Source organism: Balaenoptera borealis (genome assembly GCF_965194805.1).
Source record: "Balaenoptera borealis genome assembly, chromosome: 18".
NCBI classification, from domain to species: domain Eukaryota; kingdom Metazoa; phylum Chordata; class Mammalia; order Artiodactyla; family Balaenopteridae; genus Balaenoptera; species Balaenoptera borealis.
This window is the reverse complement of record NC_138877.1, coordinates 50,079,051-50,095,038: the sequence shown is the minus strand read 5'-3', so window position 1 is coordinate 50,095,038 and position 15,988 is coordinate 50,079,051. Positions and strand designations below refer to the sequence as shown.

General features: G+C 36.8%; 1 protein-coding gene across 1 annotated transcript in view; it reads left to right on the top strand.

Annotated features, from left to right (window-relative positions):
- The window catches only part of LOC309615922 (uncharacterized protein), a gene marked incomplete at its 5' end in the record, with an annotated part of 457,881 nt that overhangs the window by 247,510 nt on the left and 194,383 nt on the right, over positions 1–15,988 (top strand). Inside the window, 2 exons of the mRNA XM_082366012.1 lie at positions 6,836–6,967; positions 9,027–9,691. Coding sequence (XP_082222138.1) covers positions 6,836–6,967; positions 9,027–9,080 — 186 coding nt within the window. The 3' untranslated portion in view covers positions 9,081–9,691. The remainder of the gene's footprint in view (positions 1–6,835; positions 6,968–9,026; positions 9,692–15,988) is intronic.

The following is a 15,988-nucleotide window of genomic DNA, read 5'->3' as shown; positions in this document are numbered from 1 at the left end:
CTAGCTATATTACTTGTATTCTGCCTATTTTACAAGATTATTGTTTCTTGCATTACCAAATTTGTGACTGATAAAAATAATGATGATTAGGTGACTTGAAATGATTACCAAATATACAGTTCTATAAGATCAATGATTGTAATAGTGTAACTCTAGATATGGGAAAAAGCAACAAGAGGGAACCATTTCTTGGACCAGCGCAGGCAAGTAAGACAGGCAGTCCAGAGGCTTTTGATTACTGTTAACAGGGCCTGGTCCAGTAATAGCACATTGAGTGGCCTACCAACGAAATCTTTGCCTGACCTGGGGATGTGTTACTAACACATTGGGACAAACTGGTCATGAGATGCCTCCCAAACCTTCATTGAAATTAATACTGAAAGGGAGGGGATTGTAAAATAAAGTGTTGCCCATCATTTGGTTCTCTAAGAATCAAGTCATTAGCCACTGCTGTCACTGACCTACAATATACCCTGAAAGGAATTCAGGGTGAAGATCAGGATAAGGCACTTTGTGCTTTGGGAAAACTCGCAGAACTGGCGCTCAGATAGTTAGATATTTTCAGGAGAAAATTTCATGAACCCAGCTTCTTGCATCTTCCCATACTTAGAAAAGCACTAAAACCATTAACTAAGATATCTGTCCTCGTGAATAGCAGTAACCTTCTACCAAGCTGTGTGCTTGATTACACATACTGCTTTGTCAAAATCACATATATACTGGCCTCCCCCCTCACCTCTTTGGAACAGTCTGTAGAACTTTCTGAAAGACTAACTCCCAGATTACAATCCTCAGGTTGGCTCAAATAAAATTCTCTGTTTCTTTCTTAGATTAACTATTAATTTTTTGTAGACAGATGTATCTCCTATGTATTTTAATGTCTAGGATTTTAGGATTCAGAAACTGTTTGTTGATTATAAATACTCCCCTGAACTAAGGCAAGATTAAAAATCTTGAGTTTGAGTCTTTCCTTGCCAGTGATATACCTCTGGACAAAGCGATTAATCTCTGCCTGGGTCTGTCTTAGAGGGCATTTATTTATATCTAAGTAAACCCACTCTCCTATGAAATAAAAAAGGCAGTTTGGTACTTAATTCCCTCTTATTGACTTTTTGTGGATACTTCATAGAATGTCTCACAAATTAGACTGCATTTTAAAAACATGAAGCCATTAACATATCTGCAAACCCAAATATTATAAAGTAAGTCAAAGATAGATGTAAACAAAGCCAAAATCCAATCAGACCGAAAGAAGCGATAAAGAAACAGAAAGCATTCAGCAGAAGCAAACAGAATTACCAACTTCCAAGCAGGGCTTTTTCAGGAGAGAGGAGAACATTCAATTGGAAATGGCTCAGTCACCTAATATATGCAGTTCAGGATAAGATAACAGCAGCAGGATCAACAAATCTACCTTAATTGAGTAGTTTAAGACATCTGAGACCAATCACTTTTGTCATAAATAAATTTATTTTTATTAAATTATGTTATTTTAATCTAAACTTTCTAAACGAATTACATTGTACAGTGTTATGTTTTCTTATGGCTTCCATTTGTGACTGGTGCTCTGGGGATTCCAGTGGAAACACCTGTGTGGGTCCTTTTCCATCCACAGGCTTAGTTGGGAGGATTCCTCCATAAAAGACCCAAAGTATTGAGCCAAAGGATAGAACCTAAACCCGGATGGATAAAGATGTGGCAGTGGACCAGCATTTACCTGTTTAGTCTCATTTGAAAAGTAGGCTAATTGTTGTTTTCTATTTGCACCTTGAACTGTTTCTCATTCCAAAATTGTTTTGGTTTTTTCAATGCTTTGATTACAACCAAAGTCAACAAGGTCATCTGCATGGACAGTTGCTGCAAAGGGTTTTTTTTGTTTGTTTGTTTAAAGCATTTGCCCCCAGAAGAGCTAGGGAGCTGAGCTTTGTAAATGTATTTATTTATTTATTTATTTATGGCTGTGTTGAGTTTTCGTTTCTGTGCGAGGGCTTTCTCTAGTTGCGGCGAGCGGGGGCTACTCTTCATCGCGGTGCGCGGGCCTCTCACTATCTCGGCCTCTCTTGTTGTGGAGCACAGGCTCCAGACGCGCAGGCTCAGTAGTTGTGGCTCACGGGCCTAGTTGCTCCGCGGTATGTGGGATCTTCCCAGACCAGGGCTCGAACCCGTGTCCCCTGGCAGGAAGATTCTCAACCACTGCGCCACCAGGGAAGCCCGCTGCAAAGGTTTTTGTAGGTAATAAATATCTTTATTCCATGATGTGTAGCCTGCACACATTCACAGGAAGAAAAATATTGACATAAAAATATATATTGGCATTCTATCAGAATATGACACTTAGAAGTAATATGTAATAAAAGTTTAAGAATAAAAATGTTTCTTTCCAACTATTATTTAAAATAGACCATTGTTTAAATATAGTATAACGTATATTTTTATGAATGCCGTTTGTAAACAAAAAACAAAGTTTATAATGTCTTTTGGTGAATGAAAGAGAGAAGTTTGGGGGTTAAAAAAAGTGTACTGTTTCAGTTGTAGCACTGGTGCCTCTATGTTTGATTGAAAAAAAAAAAGCATTTTTAAAACCAAAAGTAGGCTATTTCTATTGTGGTAAATGTTACATTATTCAACAGATGTGTATTGAATTCATGGATTATCTAGTTCCTTTATATTCTCTCCTTTTTTTAAACCTGCCTTCATTTTAGTCACTCCACCAGAGAAAATATAAATTAAAGATTAACAAAGAATGAACTAACAGTGATGGCTAAATTATATTGTTTGAAATACATTTTAGTCACCCATTCTGGCCTTGTCTCCTCATTTGTTAAGGCCACTTCCAACCCTGAGTGTCACTAAATTTTAATGATGTGCTGAATTTCTCGTGTAGCCTCTCAGCTGTTTTGGTCTAGTAAGGCATGGCAACCTATTTTAATTGACAGTGATTCTATCCCAATTAACTGTAAACAATTCTGAAAAATTAATTTTCAGCCAGTACATTTTCATAAAATATTTTTTTCACTCTAGGAGAAACTAAATTTGAAATCATACTTAAAGTAAGAGAAAAGGTATTTGAAAGTCTTGATGCAATTGCTAATTCCTTCTGGGAAACATATTAGCTGTAGTTTCAGCAACATTTTCTACTATTAATCTTATTGCTAAATTATTAAAGTATTTCTTAGGAAAATGGATTAATTCATGAAACCCGACAAGTTCTCTTGATTTTATATGGTAGGTAAATCTGTAAGCACTAGGTGGTCATTTAGTTACGCAAATCCTCGGTGAACACTGCCCTGAAATGTGAAAACTGGGAGATGTAGCTGGAGGAGACAGTGGATTCCTTTTACAGGAGGAAGGGTGTGAGGAATGCTGTTCGCTTGTGATGGTGTGAATGTGTCCAGGCTGCAATCAGAGGAATGGGCTAAATGACTTTAGAGGTTTCTTCTAGACCGAAGAGCATTTCCTGTAATTAACTGTAATTGCTGTTCAGTATCAGCAGTTTCAGTCTCCATATTTAGACCCCTATATGCCCCATCGATTATTTTCGTATGTAACCCAGATATGAAATAACGCCTCTTATGCTCCTGATGTCTAAATATTGTTTTCTAAAGCCTTGCTAAAATATATGGTTTTGAGAGTTTAGAGCTTGCCTCATCATTTCTGTTAATTTTCAGAACTTTCACTCATATAGTGAAAAGCCTCTATTTTTCTGCTTCTCTTTTATTCCACATCAACCACAGAGTTCAAAATTATTTTCCTGCTTTTTTTCAAAGTAATTTTCACTCCCTCCTTCTCCCCCATTGAACCTTCATACCTAAACTCAGAGATGATTTTCTCTAGGGTAACTAGTCACTTTGGCAAAATAGCAGTTTATTAGACATATGTCATATTTGATTACAATAGCTCTCCTTCCCCAAATATCAGCTGCAAAAGAATTTCTTCCTCTTTCCTTTTACAGCCTCTCTTCCTTTAAAATTATCTCCCAAACATTGCTCCATGGCATAGCAACCCATCTGGAACCGTTTGGAGGTAACCTGCCTCTGTTTATTCCAGAGTCTCTAGTTACATAGGCTATGGTCTGGGAAAGTGGGCCCCAAGTAAAATTCCAACACAGTTGGAATTTGTCCAGTTGATGTTGATAAGCCCTGCTATTTCTGCCACGTCTCTGTTAGGGATAAAGATGAAGCTTTAGCTAAAAGGTAGCATATTGAGAAAAGTTAGAAATATAGGTGTCCTAAAAATATTTCCATTGCAGTTTTTCCCCCTTCACTTATAATCAAATCCTCATTAAGCCTATGGGACCACCTGGTACTCCTACTCTGAATCATAAATTCAGTACAGATAATGCAACCAGCTGGGAATACTTAAGAAAACTCAAATGAATGCTTTTTAAAGTTTTTAATAAAAACAGGTTTTAATACTCAAATGAAGATCTGTGCAAGATTTGGGTTTAATTGGATGCTGGTCTAACTTGGAATAAACGATAGCTGAATATTCTCTTAGAGCTTAACAAATGCTATTGAATGTCTTCCGATTGTTTTTCTAGCCACAGCTGAGTGTAGTATTTTTTTCCTGAACATATTTGAGAGTTTGCAAAACTTTGCTTACAATAGGGACTTAAACAATTATAGGTTTGAATTCAGTACGTAGGACACTGAAGCAATTATGTATTTAAATCTACAGAGTGAAGCCCTGGTGTATGCTTCAGCCATACGGCAAATCTATAAATTTATCTTTCTTTTTATTAAGCTTGCATTTACCTGCATGATACACTCCCTTTTTTCCTTGGAAGGTATCTCTTTTTGTCTTTTTCTGAGATGTGTTTAATCTTCCTTTAATTTTTTTTTTCATTTAATCCAAGGATTAACTTTATTATCTCTTCTCTCTTTTTTCTTCCCTAGGAGCTGAAGCATTTTTGTGATGTTCTAAATCTTATAGCACTGAATTGGATATAAATAGAATTCCAAACAAGCCAATGCATAATCTATCACCCCTTTCTGGGGTTGCCAAATATCAAAGAAAGTTTATTCTTTGCTCTCGGGGTTTTTACATATACATATTATTTTCACTTAGGCATTTAAAACACTTTATTAGGTTTTAGTGTTTTCTTGGGCTCTTCTATTTTTATATAAACTGATATGTTGAGTAAGTAGAATATTTTTCTCTTCTTGTAGTTCTAGAATTGGATTATTCCGTAGAAATATGTCCCTTTCTGGGGAAAAACATTATAAGTGTGCTTGATTTGGAGTTGCAGGGCCAGCAGCGAATTATTCAACACTAGGCTTTCTTAATAATAGCACCCATCCCCTTATTTTGGAGAAGAGGAGCTGAAACTCATAGAAGAAAAGTGACTCATCTAAGTTACCGGCAGAGTTCAGTGCTCTTTTGGGCACAACCTGCTGCCTCTCATCCAGAAACCCTTCCACATTCATTGAGCTCCTACTGCATGCCAAGACTATATAGAAAACATTTCTTTAATTGAATTTTTTTCAACTTTACCGAGATATAATTGACACATAACATCATGTACATTTAAGGTGTACAGTGTGATGATTTGATACGTGTGTATATTGCAAAATGAATGGTACCACAATAAGGTTAGTTAACACATCCATCACCTCATATCATTAGAATATTTTTTTGGTGTGTGGTAAGAACATTTAAGATCTACTCTCTTAGCAACTTTCAAGTATGTAATACAGTAATGTTGACTGTAGTCAACATGCTGAATACTAGATCCCCAGAGTTTATTCATCTTATAAGTGGAAATTTGCACCCTTTGACCAACATATTCCTATTCCCCCCACCTCCCAGCCCCTGGCAACCACCATTCTACTCTGTTTCTATGAGTTTGGCTTTTTTATTTTTAGGAGTCCACATGTAAATGTAATCAGACAGTATTTGTCTTTATCTGACTTGTTTCACTTAGCATAATGTCCTCAAGGTCCAGCCATGTTGTTGCAAAAAGCAGGATTTCCTTCTTTTTTTATGGCTAAATAATATTATATATTATATTATATATATATTATATAATATATGTATACATATTTATATATATATATATATATATATATATATATATATATATATATATAAGCATTTTCTTTATCTATCTATCCGTTGATGGACACTTGGTTTGTTTCCATGTCTTGGTCATTGTGAACAGTACTGCAGTGAACATGGGGTTGCAGATGTCTTTTTGAGATCCTGATTTCATTTCCTTCAGATATACACCCAGAAATGGGATTGCTGGATCATATGGTAGTTCTATGTTTAGTTTTTAAAAGGAACCTCCATACTGTTTTCCATCATAGCTGTACCACCAACTGTACACTAGGGTTCCCTTTTTTCCACATCCTGGCCAACACTTGTTAGCTCTTGTCTTTTTGATGACTGTTGGAGGAGATCATCAAGAGGTTGTGACCACTGGCTGACCCATGAGCTGGACCAGGGCAATCTGAGGCTCTTCTCCCCTCCCCTGTCCTTGGAATGTATGTTCTGTGGGAGGGTGGGGAGATCTACTCCTCTTGTGGCTGCCTAAGACAAGCTTCATATATAAGTTCCCTTGTTTATTAAACCTGCCGTCTACCAATCTGGAGTGGGCTGCCTCTTACTTCTGTCTCTCCTTGCCCTCAGTGTATGGGGGCCAATTTTGTGAAACCACCAATAATGACTGAGAAGGGCTGGAGCCAGTTCACGGGCCACTCCAAAGTCCACAGCCAGGACGGAGTTGGGTGGGGCGTCTCCTGGGTCCCTTGGTGTATAGTGCTGGTGAAGATACAAAGCCAGATGGGGCTGTAGCCAAGTCCTCAGGGTTATGGAGCTGTTTCCATTTCTGCAGCTAAGACCAGAGTTGGCAAGTCAGCTACCAGAAAACAAGCCTGTCTTCTCAAAACAGCTCTCCTTGGTCTTGGACTGCACTTTCTTCTACCTGGATCCCAAAGCTCCCACAAAGGCACTTTTGTCCATGCAGGTATGCCAAATTATTGTTGTTGAGGGGGGATATGTATGAGGAACATATTCGACCATTTTGCTTAGGATGCTATTTTTATATGGTATATATTTCTCCTTAATCTTTATGGCTTCCCAAACTTCAGAGTATATATACTGAGAGAAATACATTAACAGTTATTTAAATAAATTTTGTTTAAGAAATTGGACCTAAGCAAACCAAACGAATGACAGAAATAATTCACCTAAAAGAAGGGCACTTGAATACAAAGTAATAGGATTTGTTATTTCATGAGTAATGATTCCAAATAAATGGTTTGACACACTTTTGGTATACATTTTCAGATAAGAAGCCGCAACATAATAATCACAGGAACATAGGCTCTGATATCAGAGAGACCCAGGTTCAAATCCTAACTCCATCATCTACTGGTTGTTACTCATGGCCAACATGACGTGGGGGAAACCAACATACAAATAGAAGTATGGAATCTGCATAGCATGTGCACTGATTGGGACAAGTCCAGGATGCTATGAAAATGTGGATAAGGGGCCCCAGCAAGGCTGGGGACGTTGAAGAGGTCATACCTGACCTTCTGCGACTGAGAGGCTAATATCAAGGTCTGCAGTGTAATTTGTGAGATGCAGGAAAGCTCTCTTGTTCAAAAATATTTCTCTCCATTATCAACTGTTACTCTCAATAGCATAATGCTGGAATGCCTAAAATTGCCTCTGTTGTAATAACTTCTTTGGGATAAATCTTTTCTCTAAAGAACCTCAATAAAATACAAATATGTCCAAAAAGTGGGGTGACATTCAGAACATATTCCCCTGCCCTTTCTTTTCTTCCTTGTTACCTGGAAGCAGGTCATGGCTTTGGGAATACGAACAAGGATAAAAGAGTTGCGGCGAAAAGGCTGGGAGAGAGTTGGTGAAAGGGTGGAGGCCCAGATGTCTGGAATGGCAGTCCTCTGGAGGAAGAAGGGAGTGTGTAGTGGGCACAAGTAGCTATAAGGATAAACTTTGCTGACCTGATTATTTTTCTGAGACCAGCCAATTCCTAAAAGTGGAGACAAATTTTCAGGACAGTGACATTATAAGATACTGACAATTGGAAATCTGAGACTATCACGGAAGCATTTTCCCTTATCTACAGCTTTAGCATGCACATTTTATGTGTTAAAAAAATGAGGGGAAAGTCAGCATGTTTACAAATGTGGAAAATGCAGAAAGTAGCTACTATGAGGAATTACCTTTCATATGAATAATATTTTATATATTTTTCAAAGCCTAAATCCAGGGTTGAATGAGAACTAGAATATGAGGCGAAAACTTTGAGAAAAAGTATCTAACCAACCCCAAAGCTGCAGTTTTCAACTTGTATGTCTTGTGACACTGCTGACTGGGTCCTAGGGAATTCTAGGATTACCATCAGAACTCCTAGTGCAGCAAAGGGCACCTTGGACCACTGTTTTTGGCTCAGCTCTGCTCTTAGGCCTGCATCTTAGCCCTTGGAAAACCGAATAGCTGAAGGTTTACTTCATTTCTGGCATCCTGTGATTTGCACTTTGAACAAAGTAGATTCTATCATGTCTTATCAACCATAACAAATTAGTGATATGAGCAAGGCATGTTTTTGGAGTCATTGTTAATATTTGACTTCACTCTCAAGTAGAGGTATGAATGTTTGATATATCTTGGAGCCAAATAATATCTTTATGTGCTTTACATGTTGAAATTCTATCAATGTCTGAAATCAAATGTACAGTAATAAAAGATGATTAGCCAAGTCATTAGTTTTATATAAAAACAGTGACGAAAACTTTTTAAAAATTGAGTAAGGAAACAGATTGGCAGTTACTAAAATATTACAAGTGCCTTAACTCGGAAACTTTAGGAAGGATAGTATATACTTTTAGATATATTGTTCTAGAAGTTTAAATAATGCAAGACAGAGTAAGAGGGAGTAGATAATATAATTTTAAACATTATAGAATCATTTGGGGTATTAACATGCATAAATGTCAACAAAATGACTTGTAAAAATTGCATTTAATTTTTACTTATTTATTTCCATTTAGGGCTTAAATCTTTCAAGAAAAAAATCCTTTCTTCACATTTGTGAGGAAAATTAAGAACAGAAGATCAGTTGTGCCACCCGAAGATTTTCAAAGCAGGAAAATCTTCAAAATAATGTACAACATCCATGAAAATCATCTCTGATCCAGATATAATGAAGGCTATAAAGAATGCGAACAAGCATTTATTAGATGTTATTAGGCTGAGTAGTTATGATAATAACTAATCATTCTTATGAAAATTGATTAGCTACAAGTTTATCGATGCTGCAAGTGATGTTGAAATATGCATTTGGCTATTCAGCTTTCTGAAGGCCAAGGGTGAAGCCGACTGGCAATTTCAGGGATGTCTGTGACTGAAATTAAACAACTTTGCATCTTCAAATTTGTAGGAGATAAGGGCTGCCCCAGATACCTCCATATCTCCAGAATTAATAATTAATGAGTCACAGGATACATATGTGTGCCTGCCATGCAGAGTGGCCTTGAACAATTCTGAAGCCATAGAACTGTCAGCGGATGTTTTATCCAGCTTAAGAATGTTAGTTAAGAGTTCAGGTCACTTATAGGAGGGAACATAGCCTGGCCTAGACACACAGAGGTGAAAACTCAACCCATTTTGGAGCAGGTGGTCTTCTTTTACATTGCTGCCAGAAAGGAATTCCCAGGTAAAAATCAAGATCTTAACTTACACAATGTGATTGACCATATTCCAAACAAAAATAAATATTTTCTCAGGTTTTTTCCCTTTGCTAGTTCTAGTGGCTAGAAATCAGGTTATCAAAATCTAACCAGGCAATATGTTGGAGATCCTTACTTCTATGATCTCATTGAATCATTTGTTTAAACTGCCAAAGGAAACTCTAAAGTTTGAGATTCCCTGCTGTTGTGGAATGCTCTAATTCCAGAAAGTTTGATGAATGAAACAGGAACAGAGCTAGGTGGTAGTAAATAGGGTATCCATAATATTTTCAATAATACTGCTGATAAAGAAGATAGATCTTTAGTTTAGAACCAAACTATAGATGAGTCTCTAGGATGAGGCTGATGTAATAATCCCAGCTCTGTGGCCGTAGACCTTCTATTGTGCCATCTTGTATGCATGTACATCAGGAGGTCCAGCACCGCTTGGCTCATTACCAAGGTAGATCAGCGGTTTTTGCGTGAGCCCTATTATTCCCTGAGTATAACCAACTCCTGGGTCTATGACCATGACTTCTGACAAATTTTGAAGATGTTGGAGACCATGAATTTTCAAAAGCACCCTTCTTTTTAAGTGTCTGACAAACTTTCAGGGCAGCAGTAGCTCTGGTTGCGAGCCTGGTTTGGAGCAGTGGCTGGGAAGTGCAGGAGGACAGATTTTGTTTTCAGGCCACAGTTAATGGAGTTGAGAATGAGTCAAAAGGCAGCATCCAAGGTGGAAATTGACTGATAGCAAGACTTTCCAGTGGTGTTTTCATCCAAAAGGAATAGTCAGGAGTGGAGGGAGTTGGAGCTGTCCAAGTATGAAGCCATAGGGAAAAGATAAGATGAAAGAAGTTTATTCGTTCAACAAATATTTATTGCATCCTTATGTACAATAAGATATACGAGGCACAGGTTTAGGCATACTAAACCTGTATACCTAGCACATATACATAGATGGCATATAAGGGTAGAGTAGGGGGTAGAGTAGAGCCTGAAGGAGTCTTTGTGCTGAAGAGTGTAGACCCAGATGCTCTGCATAGGCCTTCTGAAGCCCTGGGTAGAGCAGCTTGAGATCGAAAGGTCTGAGTGATGGGATACATTTAATCTCTTTAGCACGACTTACAGTACCTTTGTTGATCTACCTCTCACTTAACAATTTAGTCTTGACTATTTCTATGCCTGTTTTCAAAACGATCATTCTATCCGTAATGAACTATTTACTCTTTTATGACTCTGCATTCCTCTTTCTTACCTCTGAAACTGTGAACCTGCTCTTCTCTCTGTTTTGAATAATTCTGCTTCCTCCCCTTCCTCCATCTTGGATACTTATTTCCTGGCTAACTGCTACTCATTCATCCTTTCTGGGTCAGATGTCTCTTCCCTTGGGAGGTTGTTGCTGATTCCCAGGCCTAGGTAGTGAGTCTATCCCATGTACTTCCATAGAATCTTGTAGTTAACAACTGTCATTATACAAAACACATTGAATTATAATTTCTGGTTGACTTGCTGTGTTGTCCAAGAAATTGTAGCCATTGCTACAGGGATTCTGTAATGTTGCCATTATTTCTCCAGATACTAGCACAATGACTTAGACGTGGTAGGCACTCTGAAGTATTTGTAGAAAGTGTAAGTTTTTGACAATATCTAGGAGAAACAATCTTCAATGCACCAAATGGAGGGCAGAGAAAAGTATTGTTCTGAATCATTTTAAGTTAACCAGGTGAAGTCATTCATTCATTCACTCATTCATGCATTTATTTACTTATTTTTATAGCCAAACTGGGAAGGCATGAAGTTCATTTAGGCAGAACTTGAAGAATTGTTTCAGATGCATCTGGCACACCAGCAATTGCGTTTTCTGAATATGGCTGCATCAATATGTATCCCATCCCATATGCTCTTCAGAGAATATGACATTGACAATAATTTTTGCCCACTAAAACTAGATGTGTGTTCGCAAATGCCTTGACCAACAGAATGTGGCAGAAGTGATTCTGCGTGACTTTCAAGTCTATGATATAATTAGGCAGTATGATTCCACTTTGCTCTCTTTTTCTCTCTCTTTCAGCTTGCTCACTTTTAGAACAGAACCACCATGTTGTGTGAAGCCCAGGCCACATGGTAAGGCTGTGTGTATGCATCTCCATCCAATAGCCCTAGCTCAAGTCTCGGCTGACAGCTGGAATCTAATGCCAGACTTGTGAGTAAACAAGCCTTCAGATGATTCCAGGTGCCAGCCTTCAGTCTTCTAGCTGAGGCCCCAGACCTAATGGAGTGGACCCCAGTTCCCCCACGGTGCCCTGTATGAATTCTGGCACACAGAAATCATGAGCAATAATAAATGACTATTGTGGTTTTAAGCCACTACACTCTGGAGTGATTATTAGGCAGCAGCAGGTTTCAGTACAGGCAGCAGAGTAATTTTCCCCGTCTCCTGCTTGCTGGCTTTTCCCACTGTAGTCAGGACATCCTTCTTCATAAACAAAGTCAATACATGAAGTTTGTATACAAAAAGAGGAAATTGAAATAGAGTTCCAAGAGGAGGATAAAAGGTTAAAATGGTTATTTAAAAAGTGAAGTGATTGAAAATTAACAATTAAAATATTAATATAAATTAAAACTATAAAGATTAAGAATAAAAGTAAAAGAAAAGAAAAAAATTTAAAACTAAAGTAAAATTTAAAATCAAAGTTAAATTGTAAATCAAGTATACTCCAATAAAAATTTTCAAAAAATAAAATTAAAAAAATTAATAAAAAAATAAAATCAAAGTTAGGAGTAATATAAATAAAATGAATTAAAAATGTTAAAGTGAGAAATCCACTTTTTGTTTCAGTGTTCCTTATCCTATGTCTTGTTTCCTCCCTCCTTCCCTCCTTCTCCCCCTCTCTCCCTCTTTCCCTTCCTCCCTTCTTTCCTTCCTCCCTTCCTTTCACAAAGAACCAATTTTCAAGTCAAACCTGTCCTTATGAAAAAGAATTAAACATATGAAATGATAATCAATTTTACTCACAGCTGACATTCAAATTGAAATTCCAATTAAATATGCATGAATATGTATACATACACATATATAAATATTATATATGTATTATAAATATTATATATATATATACACATACACATTTTATACTAAGGTCCATCCTTTGTTCAGATATCCTTGTTTTTTACTGGATGTCCTTTTGTGTTCCAGGATCTCATCCAGGACACCACACTACATTTAGTTATCATGTCTCCTATTTTCCTCTTGGCTATGACAGTTCCTCATACTTTCCTTGTTTTTGATGTCCTTGAAAGTTCTGAGGAGTGCTGTTCAGGTATTTTGCAGAAAATCTCTCAATTGGGTCTGATCTTTTCCTCATGATCAGAGGAAGGAAGTAGAGGAAGACCACAGAAATAAATAATCATTCTCATCATATCATATCAAAGGTATATCCCATCAATATGATTTCTCCTTGCTGATATTAGTCGATCATCTGGGGGACATAGAGTTTGTCAGGTTTCTGCATGGTAAAGCTACTCTTTTTCCTATAGTTTCCACACTCTACTCTCTGGAAGGAAGTCACTATGTGTATCCTATATTTAAGGAGAGTTATATTCCACCTCCTTGAGAGAAGTGTATCTACATAAATGTGGAATTCTTATTTGGAATTCTTCTGCACAGATTTGTATTTTATCCCTCATTTATTTATTATTCAATTATTTATTTATACCAGTATGAATTCAGGTATTTATTTTATACTCTGGGTTATAATCCAATACTACTTCATTTATTTTGTTGCTCAAATTGTTGCATCTTTGGCTATTCCAAGCTCCTTCAGTTGGCTTCAGTGTCCCTTTTACATATACCCATCATTGTGTTTTTACCTTTTTTTTTGAACAAAACAAAAAACCCCACTTCCTTACTTTCTGGAACTACAAGATGCTCCAAGCTCATTTTGTGTATTTTGTGCTCCAGTTCTAGAATTGACCTTTTCTCCAAGGAATCCCAGTTTCTTTTATTGGAGAATGGGTATTAGAAACCACAACTTGGGTGTGAGGTGTGCTTGCTGCTACTGGGGTGTAGTTGCTTTTTGGACCTTTCAGTTGACAGAGCAAGGAAATATATGTGTGTACACTAATCTGTGCATATACATATATCTGTAAATATTTCCATAATATATCCATCCATATCTATATTAAGCTAAACATCAATTTTTATGGATGGATATATAATTCCAACTCTAATCCATTACCAGGTAGATAATTCTAGCCTCCCCCCACCCCCCCCTTGCTTGTCTGTAAGCTCCTACTCCAACAGTGAGAGATGGTTCCAACCATCCACCATCCACTTATTTGTTAACTTCCAGTATACTCGTACAGTGGTTTCAGAATTGTTAACCAGAACTCCCATGGGAAATAACTTGTCAACTAGAGTATAGTGCTTATATATAATTTCTTTTGCCTTTAGTCTTACAGTCTCCACTCATTTCCAAAGTTACTTAGATCGGCACCTTTTCTTCCATTCCCTTCAGTGAGGTTGTTTCACATATTTGTAATACAGTTAGATTCTTTTGTCACATACTATATTCCATCCTGGTATTCCCTGACCTTCTAAATTTTTAAAAATTTGCATAACGTTTACTCTTTGTGCTGAAAAGCATTATGGATTTTGACAAATGTATAATATCATTTAGCGACCATTACAATATCATAAAAAATAGATTCACCACCCTAAAACTCCTCCATGCTTCATGCATATAACACCCTCTGATATAATTGGAAAATATCTACAATACTTGTAACTGTTTTCTTTCGTTTTTTGTATTTCTCCCTCTTTAATTGACCATTTCATAAGATTCCAAGTTATCTTCTCTCTTAATGTATCAATTATATTTCCCTAAAAATGTTTAGTGGTTGTCCTAGAGTTTAAAATATACATTTTAAACCAATCTCAGTCTAGTTTTGAATAACTCTCTACCACATCACATATAGTGCAGGTAACTTATGGCATAATATTCTCAATTCCTCCCTTCCATCCCTCATGATATTGCTATGATTCATTTGACTTATCTATACGCTATAATCACCCGATACAGTGTTACTATATTGTTTAACAAACTGTTATTTTTTAAATAAGTTAATAATGAGAAAAAAATTTAAAATATTTTAACTCTATATCTGTCGAGATTCAATCAAAGAAACGGAACCAGTAGGAGATATATATTGAGATTTATTGCAAGGAATTGGCTTAGGCAATTTTGAGGGCTTGCTAGGCAAGTCCAAATTCCACAGAGCAGGCTGTCAGGAAGGGTAGGCTGGAACTCTGGGGCTTCTGAGGCTGAAGCCACTGTCCACACAAGCAATTTCTTTTTTCAGGAAAACTTAAGCTCTCCTCTTAAGAACTTTGAACTGATTGAGTCAGCCCATTCAGATTATCTAGGATAATTTCCCTTACTTAAAGTCAACTTATTAGGTACTTTCATCACATCTACAAGATACTATCACAGCAACACCTAGATTAGTGTTTGACTGAACAACTGAAGACTGTAGCTCAGCCAACTTGATGCATAAAACTGACCATCATGCCTTCATTTATTCCTTCTTTGATACTCTGCCTTCTTAATGTAGATCCACATTTCTGACCAACGTTCTTTTCCTTCTGTCAGTAGGTCTGATGGTGATGAGTTCCATGTTTTGTTTGTCTGAGAACTTCTTAGGAAGTCTTTACTTCTTTTCATTTTTTAAAGATAATTTTACTGTAAATAGAATTCTAGGTTAGTGATTTTTGTTCAATACTTTACATATTTCATTCTCATACTCGTTCTTGTTCTTCTAGAGCTAATGTGTTTTTTCTCCCTCTGGCTTCTTGCTTTCTTTCAAGATTCTTTCTTGGTCTTTGATGTTCTGCAGTATGAACATGATATGCTTGGGTTTAAGTTTTTTGTTTGTTTGTTTTTTAATCCTGCTTGGTATTCTTTGAGTTCCTGGATCTGTGATTTGGTGTCTATCATTAATTTTGAAAAGTTCTTGGTCATTATTACTTAAAATATTTCTTCTGCTTTATTCTTTCTCTCTTTCCTTCTGGTAGGCTAATTATGTGTACTTATGTCTTTTCATATTGTCTCACAGTTCTTGGATGTTCTTCTCTATTTTATTTTTAATTCTTGTTTTTCTTTAATTTCACTTTGGGAAATTTTTACTGCCCTATATTCAAGCTCACTGATTCTTTCCTTAGATGTCCAGTCTATGAATGAATCCATCAAAGGTATTCTTCATTTCTGCTAGTGTTTTGATTT